This window comes from Chironomus tepperi, unplaced genomic scaffold (assembly GCF_022539635.2).
Source record: "Chironomus tepperi strain 1889 unplaced genomic scaffold, CSIRO-AGI_Ctep_v1 contig_354, whole genome shotgun sequence".
Lineage (NCBI taxonomy): Eukaryota > Metazoa > Arthropoda > Insecta > Diptera > Chironomidae > Chironomus > Chironomus tepperi.
This window is the reverse complement of record NW_027226476.1, coordinates 1804767-1829790: the sequence shown is the minus strand read 5'-3', so window position 1 is coordinate 1829790 and position 25024 is coordinate 1804767. Positions and strand designations below refer to the sequence as shown.

General features: G+C 30.0%; 2 protein-coding genes across 5 annotated transcripts; one reads left to right on the top strand and one right to left on the bottom strand.

Moving 5' to 3' along the window:
* Positions 1 to 624: 624 nt before the first annotated feature.
* meng (serine/threonine-protein kinase meng-po) lies at positions 625 to 14774 on the top strand. 2 transcript variants are annotated; one of them, XM_070645416.1, is made up of 7 exons: positions 625 to 1068; positions 11963 to 12111; positions 13173 to 13407; positions 13506 to 13793; positions 13855 to 13939; positions 14011 to 14105; positions 14186 to 14774. In XM_070645416.1, exons 2-7 carry the CDS (start codon positions 12002 to 12004, stop codon positions 14690 to 14692), a joined length of 1320 nt encoding a protein of 439 aa, XP_070501517.1. In that variant the 5' UTR covers positions 625 to 1068; positions 11963 to 12001; the 3' UTR covers positions 14693 to 14774. The 2 variants fall into 2 exon arrangements, with proteins under 2 accessions (XP_070501517.1, XP_070501516.1); XM_070645415.1 differs by lacking the exon at positions 625 to 1068 and adding an exon at positions 9054 to 9224.
* dachs (unconventional myosin-IXb-like dachs) lies at positions 14703 to 24811 on the bottom strand. 3 transcript variants are annotated; one of them, XM_070645413.1, is made up of 14 exons: positions 24005 to 24811; positions 20809 to 20999; positions 20350 to 20740; positions 20129 to 20283; positions 19506 to 19850; positions 19216 to 19443; positions 19010 to 19144; positions 18852 to 18934; positions 18612 to 18764; positions 17166 to 18487; positions 17017 to 17084; positions 16575 to 16655; positions 15420 to 15618; positions 14703 to 15073 (listed from the first exon to the last, which is right to left on the bottom strand). In XM_070645413.1, exons 1-14 carry the CDS (start codon positions 24096 to 24098, stop codon positions 14982 to 14984), a joined length of 3537 nt encoding a protein of 1178 aa, XP_070501514.1. In that variant the 5' UTR covers positions 24099 to 24811; the 3' UTR covers positions 14703 to 14981. The 3 variants fall into 3 exon arrangements, with proteins under 3 accessions (XP_070501514.1, XP_070501513.1, XP_070501515.1); XM_070645412.1 differs by having other exon boundaries at positions 14704 to 15073; positions 20129 to 20286; positions 24005 to 24810; XM_070645414.1 differs by lacking the exon at positions 16575 to 16655 and having other exon boundaries at positions 14704 to 15073; positions 20129 to 20286; positions 24005 to 24807.
* Positions 24812 to 25024: the final 213 nt, after the last annotated feature.

Sequence of the window (25024 nt, the reverse complement as noted above, 5' to 3'; positions counted from 1 at the left end):
AATGCAAAAAAAATTGTATATTGCAGGATTTTATAAATTATGACTTGTGTCGTTCACATCTTCTTTAAGTAAGGCGGCAAGAAACAAGTAGCACTCGTGACAATCATCAAAACTTACGATGCGAACGCAATTTGCTGCTCATTGTGGACAAACTAAATAAGATATCGGAAAATACAGCATGAAATCGCTAATTTTCACACAGAGTTAATCGCAATCTCCTTGACAATGATTGTTACTATATACAAGAAAAAGAAAGAAAAATCAATTACGATCATATTCTGATCATAGAAATGAAAGAAACAAAAAAGAAATGAAAAAAAGAAGGCGAACTAAGAAGAGAGATTGAATCGAATGACGTCAATGACATATACAGTGAAGCGAAGTAAAAGATTTTCATCTTTTTTATATTTTAAGTGGCGTACTTAAATCTCCTCAAGCCTTAACTCATGTGTAAATAAAGATAAATTGGCTGCCACTGATCAGTTATAATATTATTTTTTTGAATATTATTGATAGTAAAGAAAGATTGAACACATATAGCCATCATCACCACTACAACGAACAAAACATGGAAAATATGAAAGTACAAAATTTTTCGCTTTTCTCGCATCGCATCCACCATAGACTTATTTTCACCGTTGAATAGTAAACAATATATACAATATTTTGCTTGATAGAAGGAACGAACGGGAGAAATAATATATATATCATAAGATACGATACGAAAAAAAAAAAAAATTGGATTAGCTGTCAACTCGGATTTATTTGATTACAACGTTTAGCAGAAAAGAAAGATTATTAATTACTATTAGATTTTATTATGATTGCTGATTGATATGACGTGCTAGTGAAAATAGAGCAAGTGATATGTGAAATAAAGAAGAAAGTAAAAGTGATAAAATAGCATACGCAAATTTTTTTTATAATTAAATGATTTATAGCGAAGTCAATAGTCGTAGCTAATATGTGAAAAAATAGTGATTTTTGTTCCACAATTGAATGAAAATAATAACGAGATATTCATAGATTTATGAGTCTAAAAATAAAAGGAAAATAACTGATCTGTAGGTAATAATATGCAAAAAATTTGAACTGATTTATAATAACTATAATCGCATGTTTAAATGCTATAATTAACAAATCGATGTATTGCCAAAAATCATTTGTCTCTACATGTGCCATTATAAAATTATACAGTCAGTGAATAAATAAATATGAATCTACGATTTCATCGACATTTTTATACGTCAGTGTAACAGTATCTGGTTCTTCTTTGTGGATTAACATTGGAAAAACTGCTGGTTGAGATAATCCACTTAGAGATGATCAGAACGCATTTCTACTTAAAACTTTTCCCAATTAAAAATTGATTTAAAAATTAACGAACATTTTAAACTCAAATGTTATTCATTCTGCTCAGAAACTTTAGTCATCTCAGTAAAACTTTAGAAAGATTATTTTCATAACAATATTTAATTAAATACGAATTTAACTTCAAAGCATCATAAAAAAGTAATTTGTCTGCATGCACAAACATAGTTAAAACTTTTTGTGACAATTTTAAACGTTCCATTTCCAAGCTAAATCCAATTTTAGCATTGCATTCGAATAAAGCTGCATTTATCTCAAAAAATCAGGCTAAAACAGAGTTTTTCTTTGGGATTAAAGCTTGAAATATAAACATCAACGTGTATCACTTCATATATTTATTTACATTCACGTACATGGGAGTATAAACAAGTAATTAAAGTCTCCGCAGTGCGGATGCAAAGTACTCAAACGCACTTTTCAAGCTGAGAAAATTGGTTTAATTTTCTTCTTGAATTGAATAAATAGGAAAGGGATATATTTTAAATAAACAGCACTTAAATGAGGCTATAAAATTTTGATGAGGAAATGAAATCAAAGAACCAACGGTAAATGAATTTATTACCAAATAAATTAAATGATTCCAAAAAATTCTAAGAGAAAATCTTGTTTTATTGCTTCTTGTCACTTAATACCCGAGAGATATAAATAAGTAATAGACAATAAAAATAATGATTGATGAATCAATTCAGCGGTCGCGTGTTGAATAATTTTAGAATACTCAAAGATTTAAATTAGGTTGAATTAAAAATAATTTGAAGTGTGTCGTTTGTTTACCTGCGAATTGATGATGTCGGAAGTCGAAAAGAAAATGCGATTTTCTTATCATGTGACAATTATTCGGTGATATTTGCCGATTCTCATGTGGCTTTTTAGCATCTCCTACATTTTCAATATCAAACAAACTTATAAAAGTGACACAGATGTGATTTCTAAGATTATATTAGCACTTTATGCTTCAGAGATTAAGAAAGTTAGGAATTATGTGAACCGAAAATTCATTTTATTAAAAACATGAAAGGAAATTCAGTCTGGTAATGTCAAATCTTCAGTCTTAAATTTTGAATGAATTTCATCTCTTCCATTCAGTTTTTCTCATGCTGAAAATCACCTAAAGACATTTAAGACAGAATTGTCTGTTTTAAGCTATGACTCAGAACTTCAAGAGATTGTTTATATATACATATATTTTTTTCAACAGAAGCAGTAATGAAAGAATGCTTAAAGGTATGGAATTAAATGCAATACTGCTTCAAGTAAGCTTACTTTTTTTACTTCTGTTTAAATCTTGTTTGGATTTTTTGCGGAGCATTTATTATACAATTTTTGTGTAAAATTTGCTATTGGCGCTTATTACAGCGTTGAATTTGGATGCAATTGGTAATTGCAATTTTTCAAAGCCTACTTTGATGAAAATTTATTACAATTTTAAATCTAATCATAGTAATCAAACAAATTTCATGTTTACAACCCCTCTTGGATGTTGTTTAAAAACAAATTTTTCTACCAAATTTTCCACTGAGTCTATCCCCTTCATAATAATATTTAATGGCTTTTTAGCTTCGTAAATTTTCATCTTCATGCAATATGTTCCCTTATTTTTGTTAGCTTACTTATTATTGGGGTTACAGCAACACTCATAAATATTCTTACATAGAAGAATATCAAAACAATACATTATGAATAAATTGACCAGCTGTAGCCAAATCCAGTCAATTTGTCACAATGTCTCTCTATATTTTTTTGCGTCTCAAACAAACAAAACAATCATTTCTTTTTCGTATATATTCAATTTATGATGAGGACAATTTTCATAAATCAGCTTGAAAATGTCATTTAAAGGATGATGAACCATCATCAAAAAAAATGAAATTTTCTTCGTCCATTTAGTGTCAGCATCCCTTGATTTAAGTTTTAGTAAGCCTAATAAATAATAATCCTGATTTTCATTATGAGTCACATTCAAAAAAAAAACTTTGCAAGTCACGAGAAAGAAAACAATTCAAGGACGTTTCATCATATATGTCTGCAGTATAGCTTTGAAAAAGAAAAGAATCAAAAAGAAAATTTTTTTATGAAAACTAATAAAATCAATAGATGACAAAGAGTGAATATCGTTAATAGCCCAGAAACATTTCAAATCAGCTAATTGAAATATTTGCTCATTTCTTGATTGAGGTTGCGTTTTTTGCTTTTCGAGCTTCATTAAATTGACGATTTGTAATATTTTATTATTAAAATTAATGTCAGTTAACTGAATATTTGTTTAAGAACGCAAATTGATATTTTATAGCTTCATACAGTGTTAGGGAATGTTTTGAACTGACTGTAATGTAAAACATACTGTTTTTATAGCAAATAATACCAAACCTCATATTTATTGATGCTGAAATAGTTCTATCCAGAGTTGATGTCTATGAATTGACTGGAATAATATTATTTAATGGTTATTATCCATATGTGAGCCGAAGTGACTCCGTGGCGGAAAAGTTTCGTTCTTTGGGACTTAGTTATTACACAGAGCCCAGCGGTCATGGGTTCGAGACCTGACATCTCATCCTCCTTTTGCTTAGGGTATAGCATGCAAGATGTATGTCCCGAAAGTCACACGTTTTAGAAATTGCCGAAAAGCAACTCCAGTCCCAGACTCTGAACTCATTCCAGTTTCAGGCTAGAGTCAATTCGGAAATTTCGACAACTTGTGCTTTCAGGAAAGTCACTTATTTACACAACTAGTCAAGCTGTTCAACTAGAAACCTTCCGAAATGTACCCGGATATTTTCCATCTGTCTTACCTCAAGCAACGCTTCATTGTGCAAGACTAGACATCAAGATAACAACCCTGCAATTCACCTCAATAATTCATGAAAATTATTGCGAAAATCAATCAAATGGGAAAATTGAAAAGCAAAGGACAATGGCTTTTATGCAGTAAAATGTTTGATTGGAACCAAAGTTTTAATGGCAAAAATACTTACAATAAAATACTTTGAATTTGTTTTATAGTATTTTGAAAGTTTTGGAAAATATTTTGCAGAACACCTGATTGAAAAATCCCAGATATTATTGTACATTGTCAGAGCTATTATAAATTTCCGGTTTTAAAAATATTCATTTATTTTTATTAAATTATAAATTCAACAAAGCATCGTGAGTGTTGTAGGGCAATTTATAGACGAGTTTTAGGAAAGAATTTTTCTAAAAAAAAAGAAATTCTATGGAATTAGGAAAATTTATGGCTGCATTTAAGAAGTATATAAATCTTGAAGAAAATGTGGAAACTGAAGATTGATGCACTTGTGCTTCAGCTTGATGAAAATTCCTTTAATAATGAATATTGACCTTCCAAAATGAGCAAAGGTTATGCAAAGAATATATCCAGTGCTGGCATCAAAGTATCATAATAAAATAAGAATTCTGACAATATATCTGTATATCTTGAGTTACTGCATCAGAACATGAACTTAACCTATGCCTTATTATTCTAAAAACACATATTTCTTCTTCATAATTGGAGTCAAAACTACACGACTGCCAGTCAGTCTATCATCCTTCTTCCTCGAAACTTGTTCCTTTTATTTCGTTCTTTTAATTTTGTTGATTGATATGTACAATAACATTTGACATTTTACCATCATTTCAATGAGCTTTACATCCTTTTTATTAAGAGCCCTGTCAGCAAAATATCCGTTCGTAAAAGAGCATCTTGATTAAATATGAACAGCATAACGAAAATGAATTTTCTTGTTTCCATGATACCAATCTTGTTATGTATCTATCTATGGAACCCCAAATTCTATAGAACCACCTGTAGAAAAAGTAAAATATGAAAATTCTAAAAGATGAAATGCTTGAATGCAATACTTATGAATGAAATATGTGTGAATACAAAGATGTTAAGCATGTGGTGCGAAGTTGAATATGAATGGGAAGTTTTTTTGCTACGTTTTTGCTCCTTCATTTGTTTCACGAACGTATGAAATTTAAAGCTGTCTGAGACTCGACGAAATGGAAATGATTATTTTAAGTTCTTTATGACATTGAGGGCAGAAAAGTTAAATAAAAGTGATAATGTGGAATTAATTAAAAATTTATTTCTTTTTCACTTCTGTGGATCATTCTGAAGAATAGAAGCATGAATTTAAAATTGGATTGAGGCTGGGATACAATTTATGTTGTTTTTTGAGTGCCAAAAATGATTTTCTTTACTAAAATGTGTGACAAATCTAGAAGCAATAAAGTGCTTTTGTTAGTAATCGATTCTGTTAATGTGAAGGACCTCGGTTCCAAATTCTACATTTCCAAAAAATAAAATTTCCCAGAAGTTAAGATACTTTGACTGCTTAGTTTACGAGATTAAGAAGAAATAGGAAGGTCTTGACCTCGTTGGATTAAGAAAAGATCCAGAAACTTGAAGTGTAGCTTTTGTAATTGTGGTAAATTTAGTTTAATTAAATGATTTCCTTGCTGATTTATAATTTCACAATAATGTTTATTCATCGGAGTTCAAAAACAAACTGAACTTTTGCATGAAAAGGGGTTTTCAACTATGTACAATAAATATTATTCAAATCTCAAATTAACGTTATAATTTACATGATCCTTTGTAAATAAAATATTTGGTTTTAATCAAAAATGAACCAAAATATTTGAATTTCACCATCGGAAGTATCTTTTCAAACTCGATAAAAATTACATAAAAATAAATTTCACTACAACACTTACTTCAATCATCATAAAACCAGCTAATACAACAGCATTCATGTTTCCAGAAGCTCAATAATCCTTTGATGATCTCTTAACACGATACTAAAATATTTGAAATTACATCAATAATCATTTAAAAGCGACAAGTGATAAAATGTTCCAAATTCATATACCTAACATAATCATAATATTAATGAATAATTTTCTCTACAGCTGCTACGAATTAGTCTGCCACAGAGTGTGTGAGTGAGAGAGAGAGAAAAAAAAATTACAAGTCAATTAATTTGCTCATAAAAAACTTTCCTTTTTCACGACTCTAGTCTCAAGAAATATTTTAATTTAAATAAAATTGAGTATCTTCGAGATCATTTGCAAAATCTACAACAACCACCAAAAAAAACTATTTGAACTAATTGAATTCATTTCATTTAAAAGTGGCATAAAGAGAGAAAGAAAATTGAAAATTTTACAATCATAAAAAGCAGCAACACATATTTTGCACTTAAAGAAAGTCGTCACGTTGTGAGACAAATTGAAATGCATGAGCACAATATGTGTATACATATACATTTGTGTATATTTTGCTTCAAAAAAATAGCAAGTCAGATATAAAATAAATATATATGAATATGAATATAGAAAATGTTTATATTTATTCCTACGCATTGTGAGTGTATAAAGTATATTAAGCTATATTTAGTGAGCATCTCTTAAACTTTCTGCTTAAAATAGATTATATATCCTATATTTAGGTTGACTTTACTATGAGTATCTGTAGATTTTATTGACTACAAAGTGCTACACTGATAATATAGCGGTATACATAAATTCAGGTTTGCCATCATCTCATTCCGTTCGCAATAACGACGAAAAAATTAAATTGAAAAGCACTTCAAACCAATCAATATGTCCTTGAAGCTACCGTAGTGATGATCCGTGTATATGAAAGAAATACGGCCTGTATCGCTTTCAATCAATTATCAATCTATGAAATACTGTGTGAATTAGAAGGGTTCATTTAAGCGTATACACACTCAATTTGTTAATCATCATCATCATGACTCTTGAAGTGGCTTTTCATTGTTACATTAAATTTTTCCTTTCAACTTGTGAGTTCTTTTTAAAAAACAAAAGAGGGAAGCTGCTTGTCGAAAAATTACAGCTAATTGAGATTTTTTACCCAATAAATTTTTAGAAAAATGCTTAATGAAGAAAGTTGTTTATGGAATGAGTTGAAAAGGCTGGAAAAAGAATTTTTTTTACGAGAGTATATAAATAAATCATTTTAAGCATTGTTTGCTCTATTAGAGAAACTTTTTGAGATAAGTGCTTTGGAAACTTCATTTTGAGGAACAGAAAAAATTCATCAATTTTTAAGAGAAATATTTCAGCGTTTTAAAAAGGTTTAGTTTGTATATAATTCATGAGGAAAAATAAATTCATTGAAGCACAATTTTCAACACATTTTAAGTATAGTATAAAAATCGATACTGTGACCATAACACAGACTGTAAAAACATCTATGAGATGAGGATGAAAAATATTATATTTGGCGGAAAATTTTCACTTTGAACATAGAATCCGCAACATTTAAAAAAAAGTGTTATTGATACAATAAATCAGAGAGAATACAAGAAAAATCAGAAACATTTTGTGGATGTCCGTTAAAATTAATAAACGAATAAATTAAGTAAGTCAAGTTTGTCTCTCGAGATTCGTGTTTATCGAGACGCAGTTTTCCTCGCCTTTTTATTGCTTTTTTCGAATTCAGCACCAACGATTTATCCGATTTTCCGTAAGGTTACGTACCTAAATATTTATTTTAATCAAATGATCTTATCGGGCATACAGTTTTATGGATACACACTTTTGATATACCCGCTGTGATCTTTAAGTAGCCTGTGGCTACTTATTTAAATAATTGATTTTTTTTTTCGTCTATAATCGTCTGTAGTATGAATGAATATTGTACTTTTCTGTTGATAACACTTCATTTTCAAAGGAAATTTGTTTTAATAGATTCAATGAAAACTCGTGTTGTAAAGGTAACGAAACATCCGGGATTGCTGAATAATAAACATTGAAAATCAATATGTTACTTTGTATCTAACTCAATTAATTGCTTAGGTCAGTTATAGACATTAGAATTGACACAGATTCATTTGAATTTGAAGAATTCTGTGTCATTAATCAGAATTCTAATCTAAAAAATGTTCGCAATCATTTTCTAATCGTTAATGTTCAGCACGGTTGCTTTTACGTAATTTGATCATTAATTCATAATTTGTATTCATTAATTTCTTCTAGTTCTTCCTTTAAAACCACCGAAATGTTTATATTTCACAAAATTCATTGTTTTCACATGCTAAAATAAGATTTTTGACTTTGAAAAGATCCTGGAATTTTTATTGAGCATTTAAAACTGTTAAAATAAATAATTATGTCTTACCAAATCGTTGCAGCTGTAGTCAAGACATCATCTTCAGACTGTGATCGATAATAAATAAAATTAATTGATTTTTTCTGCGAAATTTAATTTTGATCAGGGAGTGAAACTGCGAAATTTTTTTAATGAATAAAGGGTGTTAAACTGCGATATTTTAAAATCAAAGAAAACCGTTGAAGATCTATTAAATTGCTAGACTAAATCATTTTCATGTATTTAGATCATCAATTTTATCTTTATCTGCCAGTTGGCTGAAAAGTAAACTGCTAGATCATCTTGATCTATTTTCAGACTTATGTACTTCCGAAAATTTTCCAAAATGTTGCAAAAAACAATAAAGGAACGAAACAAATTCGCACAATTTAGTGAAAACGACCGCTAAAAGCAATATTAATTCGTAGACTTATCGACGAATAAAGTATAAATTATGGCACATGTTCGGTTTTTTGGAAAATGCTCAAAAAAGATATCACACGAATATGAGTCAGTATTTATTTGACGATTAAGATCTTCTTTTCTCCTCTTTATTTTTAAAGCGTAGAATATTGGAAAACTCAAAGCAATCTTGTTCGAATGCTCGGTCGGTAAACGTTGTTTCTTAAATATTAATTGTGAACCTTAAAAGTGAGCAATTTATAAGTGTTGATCAGGACTCAGGATGATGTTTTCGAACAATATTTTAAAGTTTCAATTTATGGACAAGGTTATTTAATTCTACATAAAAATAACAATATTAAATTAATTAATAGACAAACATTCACAGACTTTAATTGATTTTAATTCTCAATTAATTAATAGTTTTTTGTTTGGGGCAGATGTAAAGCATGCATAAATATTCAAATGTGTTGATTTTTTCATGACTTATCATAAATAAACTCTCTACTCTCTCGGCTAGCTGGCACGGAGTAATGGAGGCAGTTTTGTATTTAATTTCAGTTCAAAAAATTTATGGAAAATTTCTTTTTTTTGCCTTAAAACTGTGTAAAAATATGGAAAAAGAAAACTCTTTTCAATATGGAAATTAATCTTATTTTAAATTCGACTCTTCTTGACTCATCATAACTGTCTTCCTTGATTAATTTAAAGTCATTAAGAAACATTTATTATCGTAATAAGTTATCGTGTTGTTCTCATTTGCTCTGTTATATAATTAATATTACTTGTTATATTTTTGCGCATTTTCCCTTGGGTTGTCTGCTATTTTTCTTGCTTAGACTGTCTGTATACTCTTAATTTTCTCTTGGATCTTTTTACTATCGCGCAACATTTTCGCGACATCGTCTTTTAATTTACATTCTGACCGCGGTCAATAAAGTGATGTGTTGATATATTTTGGATTTGAGTTTTGAGGTTAGAATTTGACAAAGGAATTGAACATCATAATTAATAGTTTAGTTTGTTGAGGATAGGATTGAGTTAGTTTATTGAGAACAGGTATTGAGGTTGAGTAAGCAGAATTGATGAACAATATTAATATGGGAAAGAGACAAAGAAATGGAACTAATTTATAGCATTTGTATATTTATTGATCATTCGATATGTTCCAGATCTTGTCAGAAGGTTATTCCGTACATTACTTTTCGAAATCCTCATATGGGGCCGTTCACTTGTTACGTTATGGAATAAACCAAATTTTAAGACACCCCACCCGCCCCTCTCTGTTACAAAGCGAACGTAATAAGTGAACAACCCCCAACCATCCATCCTGTAATCTCCTCAATACTCAAATTTATTAATTTTCATAAATCCCCAATAAATATCAAAAAGATCGAACAACTTAAACAAATAATAACTCGAAAGTTTAAAGTCATGCTTAATAAATTGAAGCATTGAACAAAGTTTCTCCTTCTACTCAAAAAGCATCAATATTCAGTTTTGTTACACTCAAGGTTTCCGCACATTTTCGAGAATTATAATCTTTTTAAGACGATTAAAAGATACTTCATTCGATGCTGAAACCTTAGTTTCTATAAGCAAAACAGTGAAACTAAGAAGAATCTTCAGTAAAGCGTGAGAAAACTTTGATAAGCAATAAGAAGGATATTAATTATTTAAATTATATTGATGAAAGATCCATAAAAGAAAATTATCTTGCAGCACATAGCAACAATGTGTAATTTTAAACGTTTTGGATGGATAATCTATAGAAAAGCATTATTGTTATTACTAAGTTGTAGTTACTAGTTGCCGTAAAGCATGAATGTTCCAAGAATTTTGTTGGTATATCCGTGAATTTTAAATTACAGCTTAATTGCCAGACCTTTAAATAGTTTGTTTCATGCAAGGTCATAGACTCAGGGATGCAACTAAAAATGGAGGAGGCAAACCTTCTTCTTTGAACTACTTGCGAGTTTCCAAGTCAAGCAAAATTCCATCTCACGCATCTTTCAAGACTCGACCATTTATACTCCTACCAGACGTCATTGTATCTAAAAATCAATAAATATTATCTTAAAAAGATTCAAAAATCTTACTGGCACCTCTATTGTTTTAAAAATAAGATCAATAAAATTTTCAGTTGCGTATAAAATTAGCAACAAAGACCGCCCACAGTATCAAAAAGTTGAATATAGGAAATGAAAATTGCATATTAAACATTAAAGGCGTTGAATGATTTTTCGATGGATCAAAAACTCATCAAATTACGGGATGGGAAATTTCTTCGAAGCTGACGTTAGATATGAGACCGAGCGTCATAGAAAGCATGTTAGGAGTTAATGCTTTGAAGTCATGTTTTCTAGAGCAGTTTGACGTATTTATTCGAGTAATTGTTGTTGTACAGCATTGTGTGATATCGAGGACATTTACATCATGATTGATGAGATCTGGTTTTGATAGGAATCGAACCCACGTCCTCACATGAGAGAGTGTTACAAATGTAATCGGTCACAGAGGCTAAATTCTCATACTGGCAGATTCATCTATACATAACTCGATAACCCAGATTTCTCTCACCTCCAACACCACAGTGTCCATTATCAGTTTGGTTCCATACATCACTCTCTCTCATTCTCTACCATTTTACAGTCGGGATGTCAACCCACACACAAAAATTTCTGCGAATCAACCTCAACTTAATGGAAGGAAGTAATAACATATTTAGCTTTTCCGATTTTATTGTTACTATACAGAGAAAATTGAAGCGGAAAATTGAGGAAATTGTTCAAATTGTTTCAAATGATTATTTTTATTGCTTAGCAAATTATCACTTAATAATGAGATTTCACACTTATTTCCGAATGCGATTATTTACTTTACATCGCATAACTGTGTACTGGCATATGAAATCTTTGTGTGGAAATTTTCAAAAAAGAGCTTATCACCAAGAGGGAAATGCGCCAAAAAATAATACTTTATGTCTTTTAAATAACATTTTACGATCATTTTTATTTATATGCCTTAATCAATGTTTTCTCCTTGAAAACTTTTCTCTCATTGCAGATAAAAGAAGAAAAGCTACGCTATTATACGAAAGGAGAAATGATAAAAATATCAGAATCAAAATCTGACACATCAATAATCAGTCATTTATATAGGACAATAACAAAAAACCGTAGGCGATTATCTACAAGTGGCAATGTTTTACATAGGTGAATAAAAAATAGAATTTATATGTAGTATACATGCATGCATGTAGTGTGTCAAATGGAAGGTCTTCTTTCTTTACACAAATCAGACATTTGGGGAAACAACAAAGACTCAAACAAAAAAAAGAAGAGCATTTATATGTACATTACCAAAAGTATACGTCCAGTGAGTGCCAACGGATATTGACTTAAGGGGATACGGAAGAAAATTTATTGTTTGCTAATAAGGAAATGGCATTAAAAATCTGAGTAGGCTTGGGAAGTTTGTAATGAATTTTTGATGAACAAAGATTGAGAAGGATGGAGAAATTCTCGGGAAGTAGGATGGGGTGGGATGATAATGCATAAATGGATAGTCATTTTCTAATTAAGGTTTCTGCTTCTATGATTGATGGTAGGAATGGATTTAACAATCCTTTTACAAATTTGAGAAATCTTTAAATTTCAAATCTCAGAAAAATTTGAAATTTCAAATTTGACAAAATTTAAAATTTGATCTTTGAAAAGTCTTGAAATTTCAAATTTGAAAAATCTTAAAATTTCAAATTTGAAAAAACTTAAAATTTCAAATTTGAAAAAATTTTAAAATTTCAAATTTAAAAAAAAAATTAAAATTGAAATTTTTTTGAAAAAATTTAAAATCTGAAATTTGAAAAAAATTAATATTTCTTGGAATTTCAAATTGGAAAAATCTTAAAATTTGAAAAATCTTGAAATTTCAAATTTAAAAATTTTAAAATTTCAAATTTGAAAAACTCAAAATTTCAAATTTGAAAAACTCAAAATTTCAAATTTGAAAAACTCAAAATTTCAAATTTGCAAAAACTTAAAATTTCAAACTTGAAAAAACTCAAAATTTTAAATTCAAAAAAATTTAAATTTTGAAAAACTTAAATAAAAATTCGAGGATAGATAGAAACAATTCCGTTGGCACACTCTCTGGACATCAATGCTAGTATGTGCGCAAATGAAGATTATATTTCTGAATCTTACATAAAAAGCAAAAATAAATGTATATATGTATATAATATAAACCTTACTGAATGAAATACTGATATTTTTAGGATACCCACAGAATATGAACTTCAATTCATGAACTTCTCTGATGAATATGATATTGAAAAGACTGTTGCTGAAGGACATTTTGCTAAAATTTTTCTCACAAGGCATAAAATTACACAAACAAATGTTATCTTAAAGGCACTTCACAAAGAGCTTACAAGTATAAAGGAATTTATAAAAGAATTTCATTACAATTATCAGCTTAGTCATCATCCTTGCATACTAAGCTGCTATCAGGTAAAGTTTTAGTTATCCTATTACCATAAAGTATCAATCAGTTGGAAAAGTTTCAATTTCTCTACAATTAAGACTAATAAAAAATCAATTTTTCCCAGGTTAAGTTTCAAACAAATGACTATTACGTATTTGCTATGGAATATGCACCATATGGCGATCTCAGTCATCATGTGGGTGCAAGTGGAATTCCTGAATCATGTTGTAAAAAGATTGCTGATCAATTAAGTTCTGCTTTAGGATTCATGCATCAAAAATCACTCGTTCATCGAGATTTGAAATTAGAAAATATTTTAATATTTGCACTTGATTTCTCACGAATAAAGTTATGTGATTTTGGCGGAACGACACGAGAGGGGCTCTTAGTTTATCGTAATAATAATACATGGGTAAGTATCATGCACACATAAAAAATTTATATCTCTCTATCTCATGTACACACCCTATTAGATATCATTCCTTCCACCTGAAGTCTTGGAAGTTGTTCGTAACGAGCGATATGCTGTTCGAAGTACAAGCGATACATGGCAATTTGGTATGACTATAAAAATCCTCTTCGATTCGCCCTATAAAATGTCTATTAAATTTATCATCAATTTTTATTAGGAATTTTACTTTTTATTTGTCTAACTGGAAGCTCACCATGGAAAGAAGCAAATTGGGTATCAGATAGTAAATATTGTGCATTTATGAAGTATCAGGTAATTGTTATTCACATTTAATGTTATCCATAACTTTTCCTTATACCTCTATTTCTCTATGTATCCATGATACTTTGCAGAAAAGAGAGACGACAAAAATCCCCGAGAATTTTAAGAAATTTACGCCAAGACTTTTAAGAGCTTTTAGACGATTCTTCGACCATAATGAGGAGGATAGAGCTAAAGCTTCAGATATTACGAAATATTTGAAAGATAAATGGCTAAATACAAAAGTGTCTACGCTTTCAACGGGCAGTCTTCATCATTCATCATCATTTCGTGTATCGCATGCGAATTCAGATCAAGACTCTATAAAGTACATTAATCATAAGGACGCAAAACATACAAATGACGAGAAGGCAAGAATCAAAAGGCTGATGAGTACGTTTGGAATTCATCAGGATAAGCATCCGATTACAGATCAAGCGACAATTGCTGAAATACGAGTGACACAGTGGCTTAATGACAATGAGAGGAATTTTAAACAATATGATGCCTTAGAGGAAGACTTGGACCTAAGTTATTGGCAAAAGGATGACTCATTTTATGACTATAATCAGACCGACGGACAAGAATACTTTAAATAAATTTGTAAATAAAAATTAATTAATTATTATGTTCTTTAAAAAAAATTCTTAAAATATATATATTTTTAAGTTTAAGGATGTATACATTACGTCTTAATTTATTACAAAGCTTTTACAGAGTTTCTTCTACTTTTATTTTATAAAAAAAAGATTTGAAGTCCATGAATATCCCTCATAAATTGTTTCCATTGAGTTCATACCTAGTCAGGTTAATCTACCTTTTATCTATAAATCTAAATGCTATGGCAAGTAATTCATTCGTCTTATACTGTTTGTATGTGCTTAATGCTTAAACATTAACTTGTTGCGATTTAATGTGAGCTGGACTCGTGTGCGACTTTACAAGCTCAAGGAATTGAAAAGGAACGTTCAATATTACACCTGGAATGGAGATAAATTATGTTAGCCATAAATTCACTTAAGTGACAATCTTGTTTACAACTTCTACTTCTTGTTGATAAAGCAATTATCAAGGTATATAAACTTTAATAGATTTTTCCCAAGAATGGACTCTTTTCAGATTCTAATCTGATTGTCTTACTCAGTGTGACCGTCTAAAATTCGACATTAGATTGTCGAAAAATTCGAACTTAACTTATTTTGAAATAAAATTTTACGTTACAAACAAAAGTAAAAGTAACGGTCAAAAAATATTTGAAAATTAACGGTCGTTTTTGAGACAGTCACACTCTGGTCTTATCATTGAAGTAGAAGTTAATGCTCTTACCATTGCTTTCCACAAGTAAATGCCCACGTCTCTGAGATGCGCCCTTAACCGTAACAACCTCACCCTTCTTTAATTGTTCACCGTTGCTTGCTTGCATATTTTCAGGAAAATTCATTTTCATGATTCGTAATTGAGGATATTTTAATTTTGAATTTCCAGAGACTGTATATGGACGAGGTGGGGGAACCATTGGTGGTGACTGTAAATTAATGATATGATTAATTTTTTTTAGTGTCAATTTTCAGAAATTGTTAGTGAAAATATCGCAAACGATACTTAATTATTATTAGTATGGTTTGTATTTAAATTCTGTTAATTGATAGTATCATTAGTCTCATGTTTAATTGTAGCTGTGGAGCTATTACAGTCAATTAATAAAATATGGATGTTGTTAAAATCAAAGCATGATATGATTTCTCATTTCTGATTACTAATATAAGCTACCATTAGACCTATGTTGTTAATTAAATAATTAAAACTCCTACAAACTGCCTACACTACTAAAATTTTACTAATATGCATACTAGGGTGACCATTTGCTGTGATTATCTCCAAGCACAGCTTTACTTTTTCACTAAGATGCTATATCCTGGCATGATTTTAAAAATTTTCTTGGATTTTTAGGAAATCCAGAATAAAATTTTCAATTTTATTTTAATGACACAGAGTAGAATAAGACAGACATGAAGGCTGTCGTAGACATGCAGACTACGTGCTACTATCATACAACTGCTACTTAGAATTCGCTTAGCAGAGGTTGAATCCAAATTGAATTCGTTACAGTTCGCTTAATACAAATTGAAATTAGTATGAAATTATATACTTCACAAGTGCTAGCAGAAAAAGTTCCCATGCAAAATTTTAATCGGTTTTAAACGAACAGGAGCGAATTCAAGTCGAATTTTCCCTGTTGTTAACTTCAAGTTCTGACAGTATCTCTATAGGATCCATATAGAACTTCCTTGATTCAAAAAGTGCCATTCTTTCCGGATCCATAAGTATCAGTTTATTGATTAAAATCTTGAGATTATCCCAGACTGCTTTAAAATATGTCACGTAACTACACGACAAGTAATTGGTCACCCTACAATCATCTACCTTTTTTTTCTAATCTAGATTTCTATCATTACAAAATATCAACTATGTACACATTACCTCCAGGTCGAGACCGAATAATGTTTGATGGATTGTTTTAATGTCGTACTTATCCGGCGTCCTTCCTTTTGTCAAATCAGACTTTTATATATTTGCAATAATGAATGAATGAGAAGAAAAACATGAATAAATTATTCATCATTGGAGTTTTATTTTTTGGGAAAACAAAAATCGAACAGGAAAATATTTGTGTGTGTGTGTGTCATGAGGAGGGTAATTAAATATTAATGTCTTAATTTATATTTATCAATTATATACATCCAGGTTAATTATATTTTGCTTTTTCCATTTTTGTGTTCGATTTTAAAATAAGGGAAAAAATTAATTTACAAAAATTGAGAATTTTTAATCATCTAATTGGAATTGATGAAGGAAGGATGGAAAAACATTTGCGATACTTTTGTGTTTGTGTGCATATGCTTGTGCATAGAACGAAATTTACCTCTAAATCAGGAGTACCAGTAATTGGTTGTGGACGTGGTCGAATAGATGGATTAATTTGTGCTCGAGCTGTAATTGTAGTGAAGGAAGGAAGTAAGGGGATAATGAATAATGAATGTATATCTATTATTTATCAGCATGATATCTTACATATGGTAGAGTTTGACATCATTGTATTTGATGACATTAGTAAATCCTTTTTCATTCGTTTCATTGTATTTAATCTACGAAGTTGCCATCCACGCCAGACCGATTGAATTAAAATAGCACTTCTGTTCCTGATGTGATTGCGTAGATTCTCTAAATGTTGTCTCATACCTTCGCTTAAGAAGATGTGACGTTTCCCGGGAGCCCATGAGAGTACAACTGATACATCTAATTCAAATGGATGCTCCATGGCACAATTTAAAAGCAATTTACAATCCTCAATTGCTTTCTCCTCACAACGTCTCAACAATCGAGATGAAACTAACATTTTATAACGGCTTATGAACTGCTTAAATCGCATACGATGAGGGAATCCACTTGCCATTAAATTAACAGTTTCCAAAATCTGTAAGGCACGAATTTGTCGTACGGCTGTGTTACGTTCAAAGAAATTTGGAAGTTCATTGGAATTACTTCGTATACATCGTACAAAATGCGGTCGACTCATGACAAGAGTCCTTAAAAGATTATCTAGGCGTGTATGAAAGTCTTGAGTTAATGTTGAAACTGGTTCATCCCCATTTAATAAATCAGTATGGGATGTCGGTGCGATTCTAAACCATGTCCCGCGTGGTACATTTTCATGTGAATATAATGCACGCAATTCAGCTCCAAATAAATGTGTCGCAAATCCAAATTGACAATTATGCTTATAAAATACAGAAACTAAGTCGTCACTTATTATATCTCTATTAGTATCAAGGAAGTCACTGGCATCATAAATTACTTGGCCATAGAAATGGCGAATGATAAACATTCGTGAATCTAAATCTATATGTCGTTGTTCAAGTCTAGGTGAATTGCGGTGTTGAACTTTAATTTTTGCAACATAACTCTCAGCAGTTCCACGAATGGAACATTCGGAATCCAAAAGACTTAACAAACCAGTACGTAGTGATGATATTAAATCAATGCAAGGTACGTTATCAACATAGTCAATTTCACTGTCACATATAATACCTTCGTCCCTGCATGATTCTACTGAACTTTTGAATATATGAGTATTGTAAAAATGCTGCATTGTTTCTGCACATAAATTTATACACAAGTGTTCGAGTTGTGCAAGCTTTGGCTCTTCGAATCCAAACATATCGAGGATACCAATAAAACCGTCTGTTGCATGACGAACAACATTATTTAATACTGCCATTTGATTCATTGATTTTGCTGAATGTCCGCCAATTGTTGACGCATGTTGACTATTTACCTCAGCTTGATTGTGTACGGATTCATTTGAGTCGGAACTTAGAGTCCCCGAGCCCAGTCTACATATGTATAGAGATATAAATTATTTAATGTGTGAAATATGGAAATTCCTCATAGAATAAATATAAAGTTTTAGTTCCAGTATCAATAGTTGCTATTTTATGTCAAAAGTTTCATATTCACCTTTTCAAGCTATTCGCCCGCCTTACAATTGTAGCAACAGTTCGACAATAAAGTGCTTTCGCTAATGAATCTCTTGCTATGTTTGACATGTTTGCATCGCAAACAGATTTGATTAATTGTCCTCGGGTGTTGTGTGTACGTGTTGTTAATCCTCTGCGAATATATTAAATATATTTAAAAAATTTTTTTGGATATATGGATATATATTAAGAAATAACAATAAAACAGATATCAAATTACCTAAATAATGATTGCGATGAAACACCAAGCAGATTAGCTACTGAATTTAATTCTGATTCATTATTTGTTTCCACCTCAGAGCGCTGCGGATGTAGAAAAAAAATGAGAGCTTTTATAGCTTAAAGCATTTATAGTCATTAATTAAGGCAAAGTCTCACCTGGTTATCAACGAATTTTACATTTCCTAATAATAAAACTGCCGCTAATACACGAACTACATCTAAAAATGGAATACCTAAAATCCCTAGACAAGCTTTCCATGCTTGAAATCTTGCTGCATCTTCCTGTTCATCCTATAGAGGATTATGATAGTATCGCTTAGTAAAAAGGAAAAATTGTTAACATAAATATCTCCTTAATGTACCTGTCTTGTATCTCCTATTTGTAAATAATTTAAATCTTTTGCCTGATAATCAGTAAGACATAATCTAGTACGTTCCTCGTCACTTAAGCCAGAGAGCATTTGATAAAAAATGTGATAATTCTTTTCGTTTGGCAAGGGTCGTATGACACGTGTTTGATCCAAAAAATAGCAATGGATTTTCGTACGATATAAAGCACCGTCCGTTACTTGAACTTCAATAAATTGTCCCTGATTGTGAGAATGAGAAAATTTATTAATCTTGTCATATTAATGTCAAATGTAATGCTTACAATTCTACTCGATTCCGAGTTTGTTGCTGTTGCTGCCGAACCAAGCGACCGTAATACAGTAAAAGCAGCAGCTAAATGTTTAAAAGCATCAGTCTCGGGACCACCGCCTGCAACAGCAAACAACTGTCGGAGCAACAGCATTGAACAATGTGTTTTTCCGGAACCTGATGTGCCAGACAAGATGATAGCCTGCGGATATCCTGTTTCTGTTTGCTGTCGTACAGCTTCTTGTACGATTCTAACGAGTTGCGGTGCCATGGGAATTGAACGTGTTGATGATAATGTCAATGGATTTCCGACATCATGATATGGGTTGATTGAGAGCAATATTGGCCCGATATTTGTCTAGTGATGTGATAGAATTTAGGTACAAGTGATGATTTATTATTAATGGATATTGATTTTTAAGGCACAATCTAAAAATATTTTATTGCTGTTTGTGAGACACTTTAAACTGTCAAATTGTGAGATTTCCCGCGTAATATTTGCACCAACGCCCGTCCGTCAATAAAAAATCTCAAACAATCACATAAAAAAAGTGTCAACGCATGAAGAAAATGCAAGCACAAAACATCAGAAAAATGCGCCAAAAATGAATAAAACAATAACAAAAAGGAACTTACAAAAAATTTCTTCTCGTTAAATCGAGCTTGTAAACTTTTCATTACAGCATCTTCCGTCAATGGACCAGTCAAGTAAATCAAATCTTCCATCTCACTTATCTTCATATTCGGATTTCCACTCTTGAACGTGTTCGACGGACAATTGTTCCGAATTTCTTCTTCATATAAAAAAAATGAAAGTAATTAAGCAATTAATTAAAAAAATTCTTGAAATTTCTTACCTTTCACGGGCGAATGTGGAGTATTAATCAATTGTGTTTGTTCCTCATGATTCTTGGGAAGTGGTAAAGGTATGGAAATATTCCTCGTTGTAACAACGTGATCGGCGTTGTTGTTATTATACTGCTGATTATTTAAACGTCGCGAATGAATGTTGTTGTTTAATGGTATTGAACCTTTCATACTGTTGTTGGTAGTGCTATTGTTATTTGTTGTATTATTATTATTATTGGTTGTTGTTGTATTATTATTGTTGTTGTTATTATTTGTGCTGCTATTATTATTATTGTTATTGTTTGTGCATATTGCATTGCTATTATTCATATTTGAAATGTTTATGTTGTGTTGTAATGTAGCTGTCGTTGTTGTTGTTGTAGTTGCTGTTGTTCCTTGCTATAAAAATATTATTTTTTTTATGTACAATTTTGTGTCAAAATGAGTATTGATAATAATCAATTTACCATATTCTTTCCAGTCAATAAATTCAAATTTGGATGTGGGAAATTTGTGCAATTTATAATTGGATTATTAGCATTTCCATTAGTCGTTGTTGAACCAGTAACGTGCAATCGATTTCGAAGTGTAACCAATTCTGTGCTCAAACTTTTCAAACGTTGTTGTAAATGAACAGCTTCGTTCGATGAAGAAGCATCTAAAAATATTTTATTAGTCGAATGGAATAGAAAAATAGAAGAGAGAAATTAATATGAAAATTTTCGAATATTTGTTTCTAATTTGGGCAGAGCTGTGTCATCATTTCTACTAGATTGAAGCTATTGATATCATTCTTTTCAACGCTTACTAGATCGATTCAAATTAATGTGACGTTTTTCTGAAATTTAGGATTCAAAATTTGAACCTCATGAAATTCAAATTTTGAACGGCAAATTAAAATTTTTGAATTTCCGTTACTTTTGAGAATAAATTTCAAATTTTTTGATTCCTCAAAATTGAGAACCTGATAAAGTTCAAAAATTCAAAATTTGATTTTCCTTTATTTTATATTTATCTTCAACAACACTGTGTCGTGCCTCATTACGCCAATCGCGCACCTCTGATCACAGATGTTGATATTAAGCAGAAGATTTGTGAATATGATATGTAAGTAGGTGAAGATTTGGGAGAAAAATAATTAAACGACTTTTATGACTTCCAAAAAAAAATCAGAAAAGCAAGAAGACTTTTCGTGTTTTTATTATAATTAACCTTTGACAATAAAATTTCTATATTTTAAACCAAATTTATAATTATTATTCATTCTATGACACTCGGCAATCTCAAGATTTTTGTGGGTTGAACAACTTTTTTTTGGGAACTTTATATGATCTTGAAAATTGGCAGTGATCGTAAATAGATCAGCCGATAAAGTTCAATATTCTCAAATGACATTAAAAGAGAATGTAAATGAAATTGAAGAAATGTTGTAAATTCTTTCAATAATTTAATTAATGGACAGTATTACGTACGATACGACAGAAGAGATATTAACGATTTTAATATAAATAATGTAAAAAATTTTAATGTCAATAAAGAAACAATATATGATCATGAAAATCAAGCATTTATTGTTTTATGGGATGTAAGTTATCATTGATGAACCAGTGAATAATGGAATAAAATGTTGGAATTCTTGGAGAATCTAGAGGAACGTGCAGCTATTGTTGAATTATATATGTCTATGAGATTACGTTGTTGATGATAATAAAACCTTCCTCGTGCTCAATAAGTGATAATTAGAATGAAACATTTTTGAAAAATTGAATTTTTTTCAAAATTTTAAAATCAGAAATAATGAATTTAAAAGCTTATTTACTGAATAAATTTGATGTTAAAGTCTTTGCTCACTCTTAATTTATTGTTTTCAATACTTTTGACAACTCATTAATATAAGAATAAGCTATAATTAAAGTTCAAACTTTCCAAGTGACAAATCAAATTTCTCACAAATTGAAATTTCGATTTTATTTCGATTTCAAAATATTGAAAAAATTTCTCTATGAGCAATCAAATCCCTAGAAATCCTCAGTTCAAAAAATATTTTTACAACCGCAAAGATTAGAGCATTGGACGAATAATTTCGCTCAATATGAATAAATTAATAATGATTATGAATAATACAAATTCACACACATTCATGAAATATTTTAGAGTTTATTAACAATTCTTTAACGATTGAATTTGATTTGAAGATCCAGATAAATTTAAAAATCAGATATTGACCACGATACAGGAACAGCAGTGCAATAAAAATTTAAATTTCATAACCTTACAAAAGTGTTCATTATTGCATACAAAATAATCGAATTAAGAGCGTATTTAAGGAAATTTTAATTAAATTCACAATAGCAAATCAATGACTTAATGTTTCAATTTGAAGTCAGCCAATAATGGAGAGACTTATAAGAGAAGAAACCATTTAAAAATGAAAATAATTTAAAGACATAAACAACAATAAAGTACTGATATAATTTATACATTTAAGGGATTTTCTCATATTATTTAAAACTGAATTGGCTACTTATTATGGTCAAAAGTGATTCATTGTTCAATAAAAAGCTGAAGAGACAAAATGAGGACGATGATTGCCTTTTCACAAAAATATGTGAAATATTTCCTTAATGTTGCTCGCGAAAAGAGAATAAAATTCTTGAAATGCCCGAGAATAATGACGAAGAGAATTAAATTTTATTATTGCTCGCGAAAAAAAGTAGGATGGATGATGTAGTCATTGAGGCCAGCAGGAGAAAACGCATTTCTATCTTGCAGAATTTACATTGATGTCGTAATATATTTATAACTGTAAGATTATTTTTGAATTTAGGAAGTTCAAAATTTGAACTTTTGAATCAACTTGGTTCAAAATTTGAATTTTTGAATCAAATTGGTTTAAATTTTGAACTTTTGATCAGATTCAAAATTTGAATTTTTGACTGAAAATTGAAGTTCAAAATTTGTCAAAAAATAACAACCATAAGAAATTTGAATTTAAAATTCCAGGATTCAAAATGTGACAGACAGACAAATTGACCGACAGTCAACAAGTAGCACATTCTCGAGTTTTTGAATAATTGCACTAAAATCATCAGAAATGAATGAAATATCAAGTCAAGTCCAACTGATAATAATAAATAAATACACATCAACGGAGCAGGAAAGGAATACGAAAAATTTTATGCATCTTCCGAAGTACAAATTTAAATTCATTTCTCCACGTTTTATGATATTCAAAAAAAAAGAAAGAAAAAAAAATAACTTATAAGGTGAAATTTAAATAAAGAGAAAAAAAAATTCAAAACCAAATACGAGTTCGTCGCTTATATTTTTCTTGAAACAAGTCTTGAGTTTTTTTATGTTTTAACTAACACAACTAAACAATAACTTTGCGTTGTTGCTTTCAAGTCAGATTCTTCTCTCACTGCTGGCTGGCTGACTAACTTAAATATGTATGAAAAAGAATTGACAATCTTATCATAATTTTTTGAATTGAAAGTCATTAAAATCTACATAAATTTTTTACTATTTCTAATTCTATAGCTCGCAATTTATGAAATTATCCCGTTTTTGGGTGTCGTAGTTATTTTTTTCTTATTATTCATTCCTATACCTTAGAGGCATAGAAGGAGAAGAAAAAAATAATAATAATATTAATCCACATACCTTGTAACATTTTTTCAGTTTGCCAAAACTTTTGCAGTTCTTTAAAATATTTATCCAGAATAAAGACTTTTGATAATCCAATATTCGAGGCCATTTTCGAGCCTCAAAATTGACTTCCTTAATCCAAAATAGTTTATAAATTTATCCACTTTTATTTTCATTTATGAATTCCATTAAACCTTAAGACTGAACCTTCTGACACGTTTAAAATTTTAATTCTTTTTTTTCATCAATTTTTTAATCTTTTATATCCAACAAAACTTTATAATTGCCACACTTGTGCACTTGTCACATATCAAATTAATTCAATTTGCATTTTCACTAAAAATTTCCAATTTTTTTATCATCAAAAATCACAAAAAATTCATTTTTAAGAGAAAAAAGAAATTTTCGATTCCGTTCGCATTAAGCTTTCAAAAAATACTGAGAGGCACAGGCACAGAAAGACTCTCAACATAAACCTGTTGAATTTGAATTGAGTAACAAGAAAAAAATATAAACAAGATTAATGTTCTGGTGAATTTTAATGTTATTGCTGGCTTATGTCACTAAATTTGTTCCTTTTATGAATGAGAAATTTCATTGTTCCTGTTCATGTTCATTCTTTGTTCCTTTAATTGCTCTTTTGATTCAGAAATTTTTGGAATTTTTAACTTTTTTTCTGAGTTTATTTTTCAATTTGCAAATTATTCACAGTCAATAATGGAACTTCCACAATTTTATTGTCTTTTATCACTTATTGGACATTCAATTTTATTTATTGCACATTTTGAGGTTTGGAATTTAAGAGTTAAATTAAATATTTGAATGGTTTGACACTTGTTCCTTTTTCTACGTGATTACTGTTGAGATTATTTACAGGGGGTATGAAAACTTTTGAAATTTGCTGCTGTTATGTTCTTTAACATCTTCATACTTCATTGGATATTCTAGATTTTTTTTCTTCATGTTCATGTTGAGGTGAGAATGACAGGTGAAAGAATGTTGATTAGAAGGAATTTGTTAGAATTTTATCAGTCC